This window comes from Chlamydotis macqueenii, chromosome 13 (assembly GCF_036417535.1).
Source record: "Chlamydotis macqueenii isolate bChlMac1 chromosome 13, bChlMac1.mat, whole genome shotgun sequence".
NCBI lineage: Eukaryota > Metazoa > Chordata > Aves > Otidiformes > Otididae > Chlamydotis > Chlamydotis macqueenii.
In genome coordinates, this window is record NC_141568.1 from 1,332,353 (window position 1) to 1,346,207 (window position 13,855).

At 68.8% G+C, this 13,855-nt stretch overlaps 2 protein-coding genes and 1 long non-coding RNA gene across 3 annotated transcripts in view; 1 reads left to right on the forward strand and 2 right to left on the reverse strand.

The window, feature by feature from the left end:
• Positions 1–784: 784 nt before the first annotated feature.
• SPIRE2 (spire type actin nucleation factor 2) lies at positions 785–7,371 on the reverse strand. Its single transcript, XM_086757982.1, has 15 exons — positions 7,145–7,371; positions 4,562–4,599; positions 4,005–4,364; positions 3,631–3,711; positions 3,388–3,552; positions 3,202–3,288; positions 2,928–3,051; positions 2,657–2,826; positions 2,399–2,549; positions 2,142–2,275; positions 1,634–1,768; positions 1,495–1,562; positions 1,385–1,412; positions 1,172–1,287; positions 785–1,081 (listed from the first exon to the last, which is right to left on the reverse strand). Exons 1-15 carry the CDS (start codon positions 7,362–7,364, stop codon positions 871–873), a joined length of 2,088 nt encoding a protein of 695 aa, XP_086614108.1. The 5' UTR covers positions 7,365–7,371; the 3' UTR covers positions 785–870.
• Positions 7,372–10,190: 2,819 nt separating this feature from the next.
• Positions 10,191–11,509, reverse strand: LOC147599050 (uncharacterized). Its single transcript, XR_015260036.1, has 2 exons — positions 11,173–11,509; positions 10,191–11,048 (listed from the first exon to the last, which is right to left on the reverse strand). It is a non-coding gene; the product is annotated as an uncharacterized LOC147599050 (long non-coding RNA).
• Positions 11,510–13,580: 2,071 nt separating this feature from the next.
• FANCA (FA complementation group A) overlaps positions 13,581–13,855 on the forward strand; it is a 35,339-nt gene continuing 35,064 nt past the window's right edge. The window contains exon 1 of the mRNA XM_086758260.1: positions 13,581–13,620. Within this exon, the coding sequence (XP_086614386.1) occupies positions 13,581–13,620 (40 nt within the window). The remainder of the gene's footprint in view (positions 13,621–13,855) is intronic.

The following is a 13,855-nucleotide window of genomic DNA, read 5'->3' on the forward strand; positions in this document are numbered from 1 at the left end:
TGCGCGGGTCTGATCGCCCCCTCCCTCTCCCCCGGCCGCTCCGGCCGACTGCGCCTGCGCCTTTGGCGCCACACCCCCTCCTCAACGGCGCAGGCGCATTGCGCAGTGCTCGGGACCTGCCTGGCGCTGCGCGCGATCTCTGCGTGAAATATGTCTCGGGGTGGGGGGGGGCGTGGGAACGCTCGCTTTCCCACGGTCCGCGTGCGGGGTCACGGCGGGGCACAGCCCGCGGACACGAGTGGGACCCGGGGACAGGCCGAGGGGAGCCCAGGGGGACAGCCCGGGGTGGGCCCCCCCCCAGGGGGCAGCTGGGGGGGGGGAGAATGGGAAGTGGGGGGTGTTCCCACGGGCCCCGTGCAGGGTCACGAGTGGGCACAGCCCGGGAGGGGGGCCACGGTGGGAAGCACACAATCAGGGGGGCCACGGTGGAGTGAAGGGGGCGGTGGAACGCCCAGCCCTGACCCGGAGAGGGCCACTTGTGCCCCCCAGCACCCTCCACCCCCGGTCCCCCCCCCACCCACTCAGGAACAGCCCCACGGGCAGCCCAGCGGGTTTATTAGCCGGGGCGGGGATGTACAGAGCGGCCGTGCCAGCCCGCGGTGCCGGGCACCCCGGCGCAGCCAGGGCTCGGCGGGGGAGCGGGGCCGGGGCGGGGGGCGAAGGCCGGGGGCTGCGGGCGCCCCACGGCAGGATCGGGCCCTGGCCCCCGCGGGGCTGTGCCAGCGCCCCACCGCGCCGCCGGGCCTCGCCTCCCCCGCTCCGTGAGGTATATAAATATAGAGGCTGTCCGTAAACACCCTATGTATATATGTACATCCGCCGGCAGCGGGGTCTGCGCCGGGGCAGCCGGCACCCCCTGCACCGGACCCCTCACTTGTGCCAGGCGTCGCCGTAGAGGGAGCGGGCCTTGGCGGCGCGGCACGGCGCGGCGTTGAGGGCGGCCACGCTGCGGCGGCTGGAGCAGATGACGTCGGCGACGAAGCCGGCGCAGTCGCTGCAGACGTCGCGCAGGACGGAGCCTTGGGCGTAGATGTGGGGGAACTCCTCTTCCACCCGGCGCCAGCACGTGCCCGGCAGTGAGCTGCGGCACGGGGCACGCCGTCAGCCCCGGCCGAGGAGGAGGAGGAGGAGGAGGAGGAGGAGGAGAGGGGAGGAAGGCCCAGGGACTCACTGGAAGGTCTCCCTCCTCCGCAGCGGCAGGGCTTTGGCCAGCAGCGAGCCCGGGAGGCTCTCGAAGCCCAGCGCGTAGACGGGGATGTGAGCCAGCTTCTTGGAAGGCATCTTCATCTGACGGGTGTGCGGGCGTCAGAGCGGGACGGGGACGGGGACGGGGATGAGGATGGGGACGGGGACACAGCGGCACCAGCCGGAGCCGGTCCCTTACCTTCAGGCTGCAGGAGCTGCAGACAGACCTGGGGACAGAGAGAGAGGCCAGTGAGCAGGGCCACCGCGGGCACCCTCCTCCCGCCACCCTCTCGGCCCCGCGGCGCTCACCGCTTGCAGAAGAGGCACGCGGCGGGCCAGGAGAAGAGGGGGAACTTGGCCCTGCAGCAGCAGCAGACCTGCGGGCAGAGCGGGGTGAGAGCCGGGGGCCGGGCGGGCGGCGCTGGGCCCCTCCGGCCCCAGCTCCCACCTTCCCCTTCCGCAGGCTGCTGTACAGCTCCTTGCTCTGCAGGAACTTCTCCATCTCGGCCTTGACCAGCACCCTGCGCACGTTGATCATCTCCTCCACCGTGAGGGCCAGGCTCTCCACGGGGTGGCTGAACTCCTGCTGGCAAGGGGGGACAGTCTGCCGTAGGGCCGCGGTGCAGGGCACGGCCCGGAGCGTCCCTGTGCCGTGGGCAGGGCATCCCGGCATGGGCACGGCATCCTGGCGTGGGCAAAACATCTCCAACACGGGCAAAACGTGTCCAACACGGGCAAAACATCGCCAACACGGGCAAAACGTGTCCAACATGGGCAGGGCATCCCGGGATGGGCACATGGCATGGCATGCCTCAGCTCCCAAATCCCACACGGAAGGAGTGGGGAGGTGACAGGGACCCCCTGGCCACCCTGTGCCCTCGTGCCAGGCTGCCGCGTGCCTGTGGCCATGCTCTCCAGGTGTCCCCAGCCCCGGTGTCCCCAGCCCCGTCGCTCACCAGCCAGAGGTGCTTGGAGCTGGTGCCAGGGGCAGCGCCGGATCCGTCCTCTGGCCTCTCCTCCACGGCACTGAGGGCAGCCCGGGGCGGCGCTGAGCCGTCCGACAGCCGGTGGCAGCTGGCGGGGACGGAGCCTGCGGGGAGGGATGGGGACGCCGTGGCAAGGCCACGCTGCCCGGTGCCAGCCCTGCCGCAGGGCACGGCGCAGCCACCCTGGAGCCGGGGCCGGCGCGCGGCTGGGGACCTCCGGCCGGTACCTGAGCGGGGCCGGGGCTCGGGCTGCAGCGGCTCCGGCTCCCGGGGCACGGCCTGGTCGCCCCCCAGCTGGCTTTGCAGCTGCGCCAGGTCGTGCTCCGAGAAGGAACGGTCCCGCTTCAGCGGCACCTCCGCGCCCGGAGAGTCCTCCTCCTGCAAGGCCGTGGGCACCGCGTCACCCCAGGGACCCCCTCGTACCCCCGAGACCTCCCTGTCGCCCCGGCCTCCGCCCTCCCGCCCTGCCGCGTCCCCTCTCTCGCCTCGGAGATGTTCATCTCCTCCATCTCGGCCAGGGTGGGTGCCTTGAGCAGGACGCGCGGCCGCGGGTGCGCCGGCGCGGTGCTGGCCGGGGGCCGGGAGAGCTCGAGGCAGGAGCTGGAGGCCAGGCGGCCCGAGCAGGCGTGGGGGATGCAGGGCAGCGAGCTGTAGCCTGCGGACGGGGATGGTGCTCAGTCCCGGCACGACGGGGACCTGATCCGGCGCTGGGCACATTGCCGGGAGCCCAGCGCGGCACGGAGGGGATGCCGGTACCTTTCTGGCCGCGGTACGGCATCTCCACAGGCCGGAGCTTCCTCTCCTGCCTGATCTCCTCCAGGATCTTCTCGTGGAGCGTCCTCTGCTTCTGGGGCAGCGGCCGCAACCGCCGCTCCGACGCCTGCCAGACGCACGGATGGGACCTCAGACGGTGGCCGCAGCTCAGGGCCAAGCACCCTCAGGTGTCCAGCCAGGCGGGACGGCACCCATGGGACCCGCCAAGCCCAGGCCGGGCACCGCCACCCCACGGTGTCCCGGTGCCGGCACCCACCTGCTTCAGGGGTGGCCGGGAGCGGATGAAGTCGAGGATGAGCTCGTGGGCGTCCTTCTTCACCCGGGGCGGGATGTCTCCGTCCACCTTCGAGAGGGCAGAGGGGCCGCGGGCGGCGTCAGTGCCGGGGCTGCCCAGCAGCGCGGCGGCACAAAGCCGGAGCTGGGGCAGCGCGGCAGTGCTCACCATGACCTTGCGGAGTTTGTAGTTGCGGGCGCGGATGTCCTGCATGAGCATCTCGAAGGGGGTGAGCTGGTACTCGGTGGGCAGGGGGTTGAATTGCTTCTCCTGCACCTTCTTCAGCTTCACGCCGTGCCGCAGCTCCCGCATCAGCTGCACCCACAGCCGGGCCTGGGGCGGGGTGGGGGACACGGCGTCAGCCCCCGCACGGCCCCGGCGTGGCCCCCGCGCCCGGCCGCGCCGCCGTACCCAGTCGGTGTTGCGCAGGCTGCCCAGCTCCGCCGCCGGCCGCTCCTCCGCCTCCTCATCCTCCCTCAGCTTCTGCAGCATCTGCCGCGGCACGAGACACCGTCACCGCACCCCGGCTACCGGCGGCACCCAGGGTCCGGCCGGGACCGTGCCACAGGGCCGCAGCACCGGCGTGTGCCCCCAAAGCACCCCCATCCCCGCTGCGAGCTGACCCCACCGGCATCAGCCCGGGGCAGGCGGGAGCTGCCGGTGCCACGGCCCCGCGCCCCGGGAGAGGGCGTATGGCCGAACGCCGGTGCCGGCAGCCTTGGCCGGGGCTCGCTCCGGCATTTTGGGTGGTTTTCCCGGCCAGGCAGCAGTGCCCGTGGTTTTACCTCCTTGGCATCGCGGATCTTGGCGAGGAAGGCTTTCAGCTCCACAGTCTCGGCGAAGAGCGCGCGGCAGACGGCCTGGTAGTGCGCCTGGGCCTCGGCGGGGTCCGCCAGGCGGGCGGCGCAGTACCGCATGGCCTGCCCGAAGGTGCGCACAGCGCGCGGCGGCCCCTCGCCCCCCTCCTCCTCCTCCTCCTGCCCCCCGTAGCCCTCGTCGGCCGTGCCGCAGCCGCTGTCCTCCGAGTCGCTGTTGGTCATCAGGTCGATGAGCTGCTCCAGGCGCGGGCTCAGCTCCCGCTCCTCGTTCTCGTCCAGCCCCCAGTCCAGCGCCCGGTAGATGGCAAAGCCCAGCGACTGCACCATCTGCGGGGAGGCGGCAGCGGCTGGGCACCGGCGCCGGCTGCCCCCTAAGCCCTCGGTGCTGGGTCTCGTCCCCCCGCTGCGCCCTGGGACCCCATCACCGTCACCGCAGGGCGAGGGGGGCAGGCGGCGGTGCCCGCCCAGGGACCCCCGCGCTGGGCTGCGATGGTGGACGGGCTGAGGCACTGGCCCCCACGTACCTGGGCTTCGGCGGAGGGCGTCAGCAGCGGGGGCAGCCCTGGGGGGAGGAGGGCAGAGTCACCGCTGGCACCTGCAGCCCCGCGCTGGGCGTCCCCCTTGGCGTCACCTCCTGTCCCGCACCCCAGGGACGCTGCGCCCACCCGACCCCGGCTGTGGGGTGCCCACCCCAAACCAGGACCCCTGTCCCCGGGTGGTCCCACCCGAGCTGGCCCCGGGACACAGCTCCCCAGGACGACGGGGACGGGATCCGTGTGTTTGAGCTTTGGCATCAGATGGTGCCGGCTGCGAGATGGCGGCGCAGTCTCCACTGCCCTCCCTGCCCGGCCAAGGATGGCAGGCCTCCCTGGGCATCGCTGCCAATGCTGGCCCCGGGGCAACCAGCCCAAACAGGCACCAGCCGCTCAGCCCCATGCTGGGGGACATCGGGGGCAGAGTCATCCCTTTACCCCTCGCCCCCGGGGCTGAGGGAGCTGAGAGCTCTGCGCCCGCAGGAAAATGGCCCTTGCACCCCTTTGTGGGCACCGGCACTGCGGGCACCGTCCCCACACACGGCCAGGACACGCTCGCGGGCAGCCCACGCCCTGCCGGGAGCCAGGCGGACACGGGACGAGGAGCAGCAGTGGCTTTTGCGGCGTCTGCCAGGGCCCCTGGCTCTGCGTCCCGCCGGTCGATGTGGCGGCCGCGGCGATGTGCCGGCTGTGTACCGGCCGTGTGCCGACCAGGCCGGGCGCTGCACGGGAAGGGCAGCGCAAGCGGCAGAGGCGTGGGGTCCAACCCCCGCGTGGTGCCACGCATGAGCCCAACATCACTGCCATGCGCCCAGGCCGTGCGTGGTGAGCTGAGCCTGGCTGCTCCTGGCAGCGCCCGCTACCGCAACAGCAACTGGGCAGCGTTGGCAGCGCCTGGCAGCGCCGACGGGCTGGCTGCTCCCATGGGACCGGGAACTGCGGCTGCTTGGGCTGGTGCTGCCAGCTCACCCGGCCCGGATCCGGCCCCACGCCCGGGTGGAGGTGCCGAGCCATGTGCCGGGCCAGTGCTGCCGCCTGCAGTGGCGCCGGGAGGTGCCCGAGCCCTTCCAGCTTTGGGCTTCACCACGAAGGGCCCAGATTCGTCCCCGGGGAGATGGCCCAGGCTGGCACGGAGGCGACTCAGGAGCAGGAGGCAGCATGGTGGCACCGGCTCCGGCATAGCGGCCGCGGTGGCTCAGGGAAGGGTGTGGGGCCATTCCGTGTGTGACTGGCAGAGCTGGTGTGACCACGCCGTGCCCAGCTACTGCGGGCACGTGCCATGCCTGCGCGTGGCCCTGTCCCGGGCGCGGCACTGGCTCTGAGCCGCCCCGTGTGCCCCACTCCCGGGGGGCTGCCTGCACCCTGCTCCCCATCTCCCCTGGCCCAGCTCCACGCATGTCCCCCCGCCACCGGGAGCATCCCCTGCCCAGCCGCGAGCCCCCAGGAAGCCCCTGACAGCGTCGAGCACCGGATGCCGTGCCCGGGTGCGCTGGCCTCCCCGCGGGGCAAGGCGGGTGAAGCAGTTTGCTGCGCTCTGTCATTAGGCGCAGGGGTGCTCCTCGCCACGCCGAGCCAGCCGGCACGGCTGCTGGCAGCCGGCCGAGCTTAATCACAGCCCGTAACCGCCACGGCCCTGCCCAGCAGCGCCAACCGCCCGCAGAGAGGGCACGGCCGCGAGTCCGAAGGTCAAGGATGGCGCTGCCAGGGCCCCGCAGGGATGCACCGAGCTGGGGCCGGGGTCCCCGTTGGGGTCCGAGCGCGTAGGCATGCTCAGGCGTGTGCCCACGTATGTGTCGTGTGTGACTGCTTGTCCTTGCCACGCGTCCTGCCCGCCCCCTACGGGCCCGGTGTCCTGCAGCCCCACGGTGGGTCCTGGCCTGGTGAGCCCCGCACCCACGGGCACCCCGCGTACCCCAGGTCCAGCCTCGCCAGATCACTCGGCCGGGCCCTGCCGGTGCCGGTGCCACACAAACCCTGGATGCCCGAGTCACCGGCCCACCACAAGCGCCAGTACGCACAATGCTGTGACGGTCCTGGCTGTACCAGCACCAGTGCCGATGCCAGTACTCACAGTGCTGTGACGGTCCCAGCTGTGCCAGCGCTGGCACCGATGCTGGTACCCACAGTGCCGGTATCCGCAGCGCCGTGACGGTCCCGGCTGTGCCAGTGCCGGTGCCGACGCTGTTCCCCCTTGCTAGAGTCGGGGCTTGGGGCTCGCCCCTGTCCCTGCCGGTGCCGCTGCCGGCCCTCTCGCCCATCCTCCCAGCCTCTCCGGTGCCGCATCCCCGCAGCCGGTGCTCCCGGTGCCGCACCGATCCCCTGCTGCCGCTACAGGCGACGGCAGCCCCTTCCCTCCCCACCCGCACTTGCCGGTCCCACTTCCCGGTGCCGGTCCCGGTCGCTGCCGCCAAGCCCCCCCCCCCCACCGCCCCGGTGCCGGTGCCCCCGTGTCCCCCCCCCAGCTGCCGCCGTGCAGCGCCCCCTGCCGGCACCGGTAGGTCATCCCCGGCGCCGGTAAGGCCGGCTCCAGTCCCGCGGCGGGGCGGGGGGGGGGGGTGAGCGGCGATCGCTCACCGGGCGGCGGTGCGGGTAGGCCGACGGTGCCGTCTCCTCGCAGGCGGATGTCGGCGGTGCGGAGCGGGGCGGCGGGGGCGGCGGGGGCGGCGGCGGCGGCGGCGCGGCAGCCCTGGAAGCAGAGGGCCCAGGCCTGCTCCTCGTTCAGCGGCTGCTCGTAGCACTTCAGCACCTCCTCCAGGGACAGCTCCCGCGGCGCCGCGCCGCCCGCCCGCGCCATCGCCCCATCCCCGCGCGCCGCCGCCGCCGCGCCGCCGCCGCCGCCGCCGCCGCCGCCGCCGCACGGGCGGGGCGGGGCCCCGGGAGGGGCGGGGACGGGGAGAGGAGCGGCTGGCGGCGGGAGGGCAGCGGCCACGCCCCCGCCGCTCGGCCCCGCCCGCCCCGCCGCCTGCCGCCCGCCGGGGGCGCCTACCGGCAGGGGAGGGACGGGACCGGACGGGACTGGACGGGACAGTACGGTATGGGACAATATGGGACGGTACGGGACGGTATAGGACGGGACGGGACAGTGCAGCTTAGTATGGGACGGGGCGGGACGGTACAGGACAGTACACTACAGTATGGGATGGTACGGGACGGTACGGTACGGTATAGGACAGTATAGGACGGTTTAGGATGGGACGGGACAGTGCAGCTCAGTACAGGACGGTACAGAACGGTACAGTACAGTATGGGACAATACAGGACAGAACGGGACAGTATGGGACAGTACAGTACAGTATAGGACGGGACGAGACAGTGCAGCTCAGTACAGGACAGTACGGGACAGGACAGGTCGGGGCGGTACAGTACAGTGTGGGACGATACGGGACAGGGACGGGACAGTACAGCACGGTATAGGACGGGACAGGACAGGACAGTGCAGCTCAGTACAGTACAGTATGCGACAGGATGCGATGGGATGGGACAATACAGTACAGTATGGGACAGTACGGGACGGGACGGTACAGCACGCTATGGGACAGTACAGTACAGCTCAGTACAGGACCGTACAGGATGGGCTGGGACGGTACCGTACAATACAGTTACGGCATGGTATGGGATGGTAGGGGACAGGACAATACCGGACGGGACGGTACAGCATGGCTCAGGACAGGATGGGACAGTATGGCATGGTGAGGCTCTGTACAGTATGGCACGGTACGGTATGGCTCAGCACGGGACAGGACAGGACAGTTCAGTATGGGACAGTATGGTATGGGACAGTATGGCACGGTATGGTCCAGGACGGTATGGTACAGCTCACTACACTACGATATGGGATGGGACAGCACAGTACAGCACAGCATGGCCCGGCACGGCACAGCACGGCTCGGCACGGCACAGCACGGCTTGGTACAGCTCAGTATGGCACCACACGATTCGGCACGGCTCGGTACCGCACAGCCTGCCCATGCTGGCAGGATGCAGGATCAGGGTGCAGGGAGCGTAACTGGCCGCGGGGTGCAGGGCTCGCAGCGCAGGGCACATGGCTGGGTGCAGGGTGCACGAGCGCGTGCAGGGTGCAGGGCAAAGGACACGGTGCACGAGCGCGTGCAGGGTGCAGGGCACACGGCTGGGCGCAGGGCACAGGGCACGTGACGGGGCACAGCATGCAGCACCCAGGATGAGTGCTGGGTGCAGGGCACTGCTGGGGGACACCCCCACAAAGGAATGGGGGCTCCCGTCCCCTGAGAGCTCCGGGGTGGCCCCGGCCCACGGCGCGGCCCCAGCCCAGGGGTGTGAAGCGCCTGGCTCCCAGGCGCCTGCCCCATGGAGCCCACGTGCCACGCATGGGGCAGGCAGGCGTAGGGACACGACGGCCTCTGGGCTGGGGGCGCACTGGGGGCAACAGGGCCACCAGGTCCACCCCTCCGGCTCCGTGCCTGCAGCACGTGGCCCTGCACGTCCCAGCTGCGGCGGAAGCCAGCTGAAGGTGCCAGGATGAGGAGCTGGAGCGTCGAGGAAGACGATGTCCCATGGGAACGTGGCGTGAGGGGACAACATCCCGCAGCCGCCGGGAAAGGCTGGCGTGGCACGGTGCCGATAGCAGGTTCACGCCCAGGCACCAGTGGGTCCCTCTGGACCCGTGGGGCGGGCAGGACGGCCCTGGCAGAGCAGAAAGGACAGCCGGCCCGCCGCGAAAGGTCAGCCAGAGCAAATAAAAGCTCGTGTCATGATGAGCTTCCCATTTCCATCAGCATCAAACCCCGTCTCGGCTCCATTAACCCATGAGCGTAAACTGGGGCCAATCCCGGAGCCGCGCGGGCAGGGCAGGGAGAGAGACGGAGCGGGCACACGGCTGCTCGTCCATCCCACGCAGCCGAAGAGCTGTTCCGGGGCCGCAGATCTGCGGCAAAGAGCCTGGGACGGCACCCACAGTGCCACGGAAGAGCGATGCCCTCCAACGCCCGTCCCACAGAACCCGAGCAGCACCAGCTCCATCTCTGGGGAAGGAAACGGGAGCTGAACAGCTGGGAACACAGCCCTGGGCGGTGCCCCGGGATTTGGGAAGGGGGAGGATGGACACAGACAATCCAAAGTGTCCCTGGATCTCTGGGATTACTCAAACGCGCCATCGCCAGGGCGGGAGCACAGCGCCAGCCCCAGCCCCGGCCGGATCCGCGTGTCGCAGGAGAGCCGCACGGCCCCGGCCGGTGCCGCTGTCTGGATCTGGCTTTCTGCACCAGCCAGTGGGATCTGAACACAACATTTACTCTGCGATCGGCCGGCTTCGGAGCCTGCTCGGGAAGCGACTTTAGGAGGAAAGCTGCGCGTGCCGCCTGCCGCAGCGTGTCTGTGCCGGGCCGAGCTGGCTGCCGGCTTTCCTGCGCCGCACACGCCTGCCAGTGCCTCCGGACACAGCCAGGGCGGCACCATCGGGGGTCGGAGCGGGGAGGGCACGCGGTGTTTGAAGGCGGCGATAACCCAACCTGCAGGATTGATGGGAATGCGTTTGAATTAGAAAGCACAAAGCCCTTCGCTTTGGGTAAAACTGTAATTAATACGAAATCAAGACGTAATTAAAAGCTACCATCTTGGAAAAAAATCAAACAAAAGCCAAGTGTGTATGTGCAAAGGGGAAATATAATTAAAAATGAAAGATGTAGGAAAAAAAAAAGGAACAGGTTGGGAAATGCTTGCAGAGCACTGCAGGAGGGTTAAATTTCCTGGCTCCTGCCACCCTGGGCATGGAAGCAGGACGTGCCCCAGCGAGACGGCCCGGAGCTGGGACGGGGGGCAGAGCCCTTCCCCAGCAGCCTGCGGCAGGGCCGTGTGCTGTGCGCCGTGGCTGTTTGCGGGTAGCGCGCTCACATGGGTTTCATCTGTCGCATGCAAACAACGTCCTTAAAAAGCCGCAGGAACCAGAGGCGAGCGCACGGAGCACCCGCAGGGTTGGATGCACCTGTCCCAGTTTCCTTAGACGCTGCCATAAAGGAGGGAGCGTTTGACGAGGCTCGCTCTTGAAGCGTGCTGCGTGCTGGCGTCCGACGTGGCTGCTGTTCCAGGAGCTTCCCGGCGTCGCTGCCTGGAACGCAGCCCCTGGCTCCGGGCTGCGATGCCAAGCTCTCGGCTGCACCTCCCTGCGACCCCGCGGAGGGTTTCTCGTCGGTTTGGCCATCGCGGTGATAGTTTCCCCTGTTTTTTCTTCTTCGGTCAAACCAGAGATGAGTCCCTGACTGTGCCTGGTGTAACAGAGCACTCGCTGCTCCCCAGCCTCCTCTCTGCAGGAATAAATTCTGGAGCACCCCCGAAACCCGAACTCTGGGTCGGATCAGCCGCGCCGGGAGATCCCTTCGCAGGCGCACAAGCGCCCTGATCTGCGCTCCGGGTGAACGCCACGGGGGCTGCGAGCGCGGCGGCCAGCCCTGTCCCCGGCTGCCCTGCTGCGGGAGGAGGTGAAGGCACTGCGACGGCTCTGGGGCTGGAGCGGCAGGGAGACCGAACCACAGGGCGTTTGTTAAAGCTCCATTTCCTTTCTAGAGTCTTCTTCATTAATATTTTAATTAAATCAATTTATCTGAGCAGGCCGCATTAACTTGGCGTACCTCACAGATAATGCATGGGGGGTTAAATATAGCGAGCACGGCTCTTCGCAGGCCAGGAAGGCAGCGAGGGCAGAGAGATCTGCCGGCAGTAACAATAACAGAGACATTTACTGTTCCAGTCCCACCCGTGTGCGATGGTGTCCCCATCCCGCAGCGCGAGACCGGACAGACGCAGGGCTCTGCAACGCACGGGGCTCGGTAGCAGCCCGTCTGCAGGGAGGCAGGGACGCTTGGCGAGGACGGGACAGGGAACGTCCCAGTGCCCCTGAGCCCCTGCGTTCCTGGGACACGTCCCGGCGGCTGGAGATCAGCTGCTCCTGGGCTGCCCGGGGCAGACCTCGGAGCTCACAGAGCAGGCAATTTCCCCTCCCCTCCAGCCGAAATTACCCTCCCTGCCTCATCCCACCCTCTCCTCTTTTTCTCTTTGTTCCTTTTCTTCTTTCTTCTTCCCTGCTTATTCCTGAGAGATGTTTGGAACACGTCCTTTCCCTTTCCCTTTCCCTTTCCCTTTCCCTTTCCCTTTCCCTTTCCCTTTCCCTTTCCCTTTCCCTTTCCCTTTCCCTTTCCCTTTCCCTTTCCCTTTCCCTCTAACCTCAGTCCCCTCCATTTCTCCACACCAACTCCTAATCCGTCTCAGGACCCCCGCTCCCCTCGGAGCCTGTTCCTCCCGGCCGTGCCTTCCCAGGGACAACATGGAGGTGCCACGTCCCACAGCCCCGCTCCCACCCGCGTCCCCACTCCCTCAGCTATCGCCGTGGCCTCCGTTCCCCTGCCTAGGCCATCCCCGCCATTTGCAAACGGATGTCCCCCCCGGGCAGGGTTGCTGCGGGAGGTTTTGATTTTGTTTTCCCGGCTCGGGGCTCCCCCAGATCCCCAGCTGGTGCTGGAAGTCGCAGAGCCACCAGGAGCACAGAGGGGACCAACGCTCCCCCTCTCTGATGTGCCCCTCCAAAACCTGGGGCTGCCACAAACTTGGCGATGGCGTCGGGAGTTTAAAGCGATTCAGAAATGTCCTCACGGACAGGGTTTCACTCGCTGTCTCCAAGCAAAGATTCAGCGCTGTGGCGACTCTCCACAGCCTCCCTGCCAGAGCCGGAGTCTCACCTCCCGCCGGTGCTGCCGGGAAGGGTTTTCTCCGGCTCTGGGCAGCGAGTGCTGCTGACTCACCCGCTGCCGGGGCCAGCACTGCAATAAAAACATCCCACAGCCAATTCCCCCGCAGCCCCTTCAACGCCTGCAAACAGAGGTCAGCCTCCCGACGGCAAACACCCCGGCGTTGTGCACCCGCCCGTGCGCTGCCGTCCTTCCCGTCAGGAATTACCGCCTCCTGCTCTGAACCCCCTGCGGGGCACACTAACGGCAGCTGACCGGCAGCGGTTCACCTCCGGGATCGGACAACCGGGGAAAATCCCTGTGGGAATTCCACGCTGCTCCCTCCAAAACCTTTACTGCCCCCAGCAATGCCCGGCTGGTGATTTCTCCCCGTGGCAGTTCCAGCCTCTTGTCTGGACAAGGGCGTGCAGCGCCCTCGGCCTGGAGGGAGGCAGGGCTGCGACGGGCCTGCTTCACCACGCCGTCTGCATGGAGCCCGAGCCGGGAGCGGGGAAACGCTGCGGCTCGCTGAGTGACCCAGGGTAGCTGCACCGGGAAGAGGCTTGAGAGATGGTGGATGTCTTGGAGCGGGGCACGGCCACCGCCAGCCCTCACGACCCCACAGTCTGCGGGGGGTGCTGTGCTGAGCCCCCCACGGCCAGGGCCCACGTGACGCTGCCTCTGTAGAGCACGTTCCCCTCTTTCAGTGCCCTACCCCAGCGTGTCCCCCCACATCCCATCCCATCCCATCCCTATCCCCATCCCCATCCCATCCCCATCCCCATCCCCATCCTCATCCCCATCCCCATCCCCATCCCCATCCCCATCCCCATCCCCATCCTCATCCCCATCCCCATCCCCATCCCCATCCCCATCCCCATCCCCATCCCCATCCCCATCCTCATCCCCATCCCCATCCCCATCCCATGCCCGTCCCCATCCCCATCCCCATCCCATCCCATCCCATCCCCATCCCATCCTCATCCCCATCCCCATCCTCATCCTCATCCCCATCCCCATCCCCATCCCCATCCCATCCTCATCCCCATCCCCATCCCCATCCCCATCCCCATCCCCGTCCCCGTCCCGTCCCGTCCCACACCGCGGCTGCCGGCCCTCCCCGCCCGACACCCACCGCCCTCCCTAACATGGCGGCCTCCTTCCTCCGCCACTACCAAGATGGCGGAAGGGGGGGACCAGGCCGCGCTTCCAGCCAATGGGCAGAGGCCTCCTTCTCCTCCCCGCCCCGGCGGGCAGCCAATGGCGGCGCAGGGCGGGCGGGTTTGTGTGGCGGGAAGCGCGCGGCGGCCGCCGTGATGGCGGGCCCGGGCGGGAGGACATGGCGGGTCCTGCTGGGTAGGTTTGCGCCGGGGCTCCTCTGAGCGAGCTCCTGGTCTGGCGTTTCCTGCAGGGACAGGGGAGGGGAAGGGAGAGGCGAACGTCCCCTCTCCGCCCTCATACACCCCGCTCTGCCGGCCTGTGCGGTGCCCAGGGCTCTTGGCAGCCCCTCTCCTCGGCGCCCCGCAGCCCCTGCTCCCCTCAGGAGCCCTCTGCCCCGGGCTTCCAGTGGCCCTGCTGCTGCTCTTGTCCT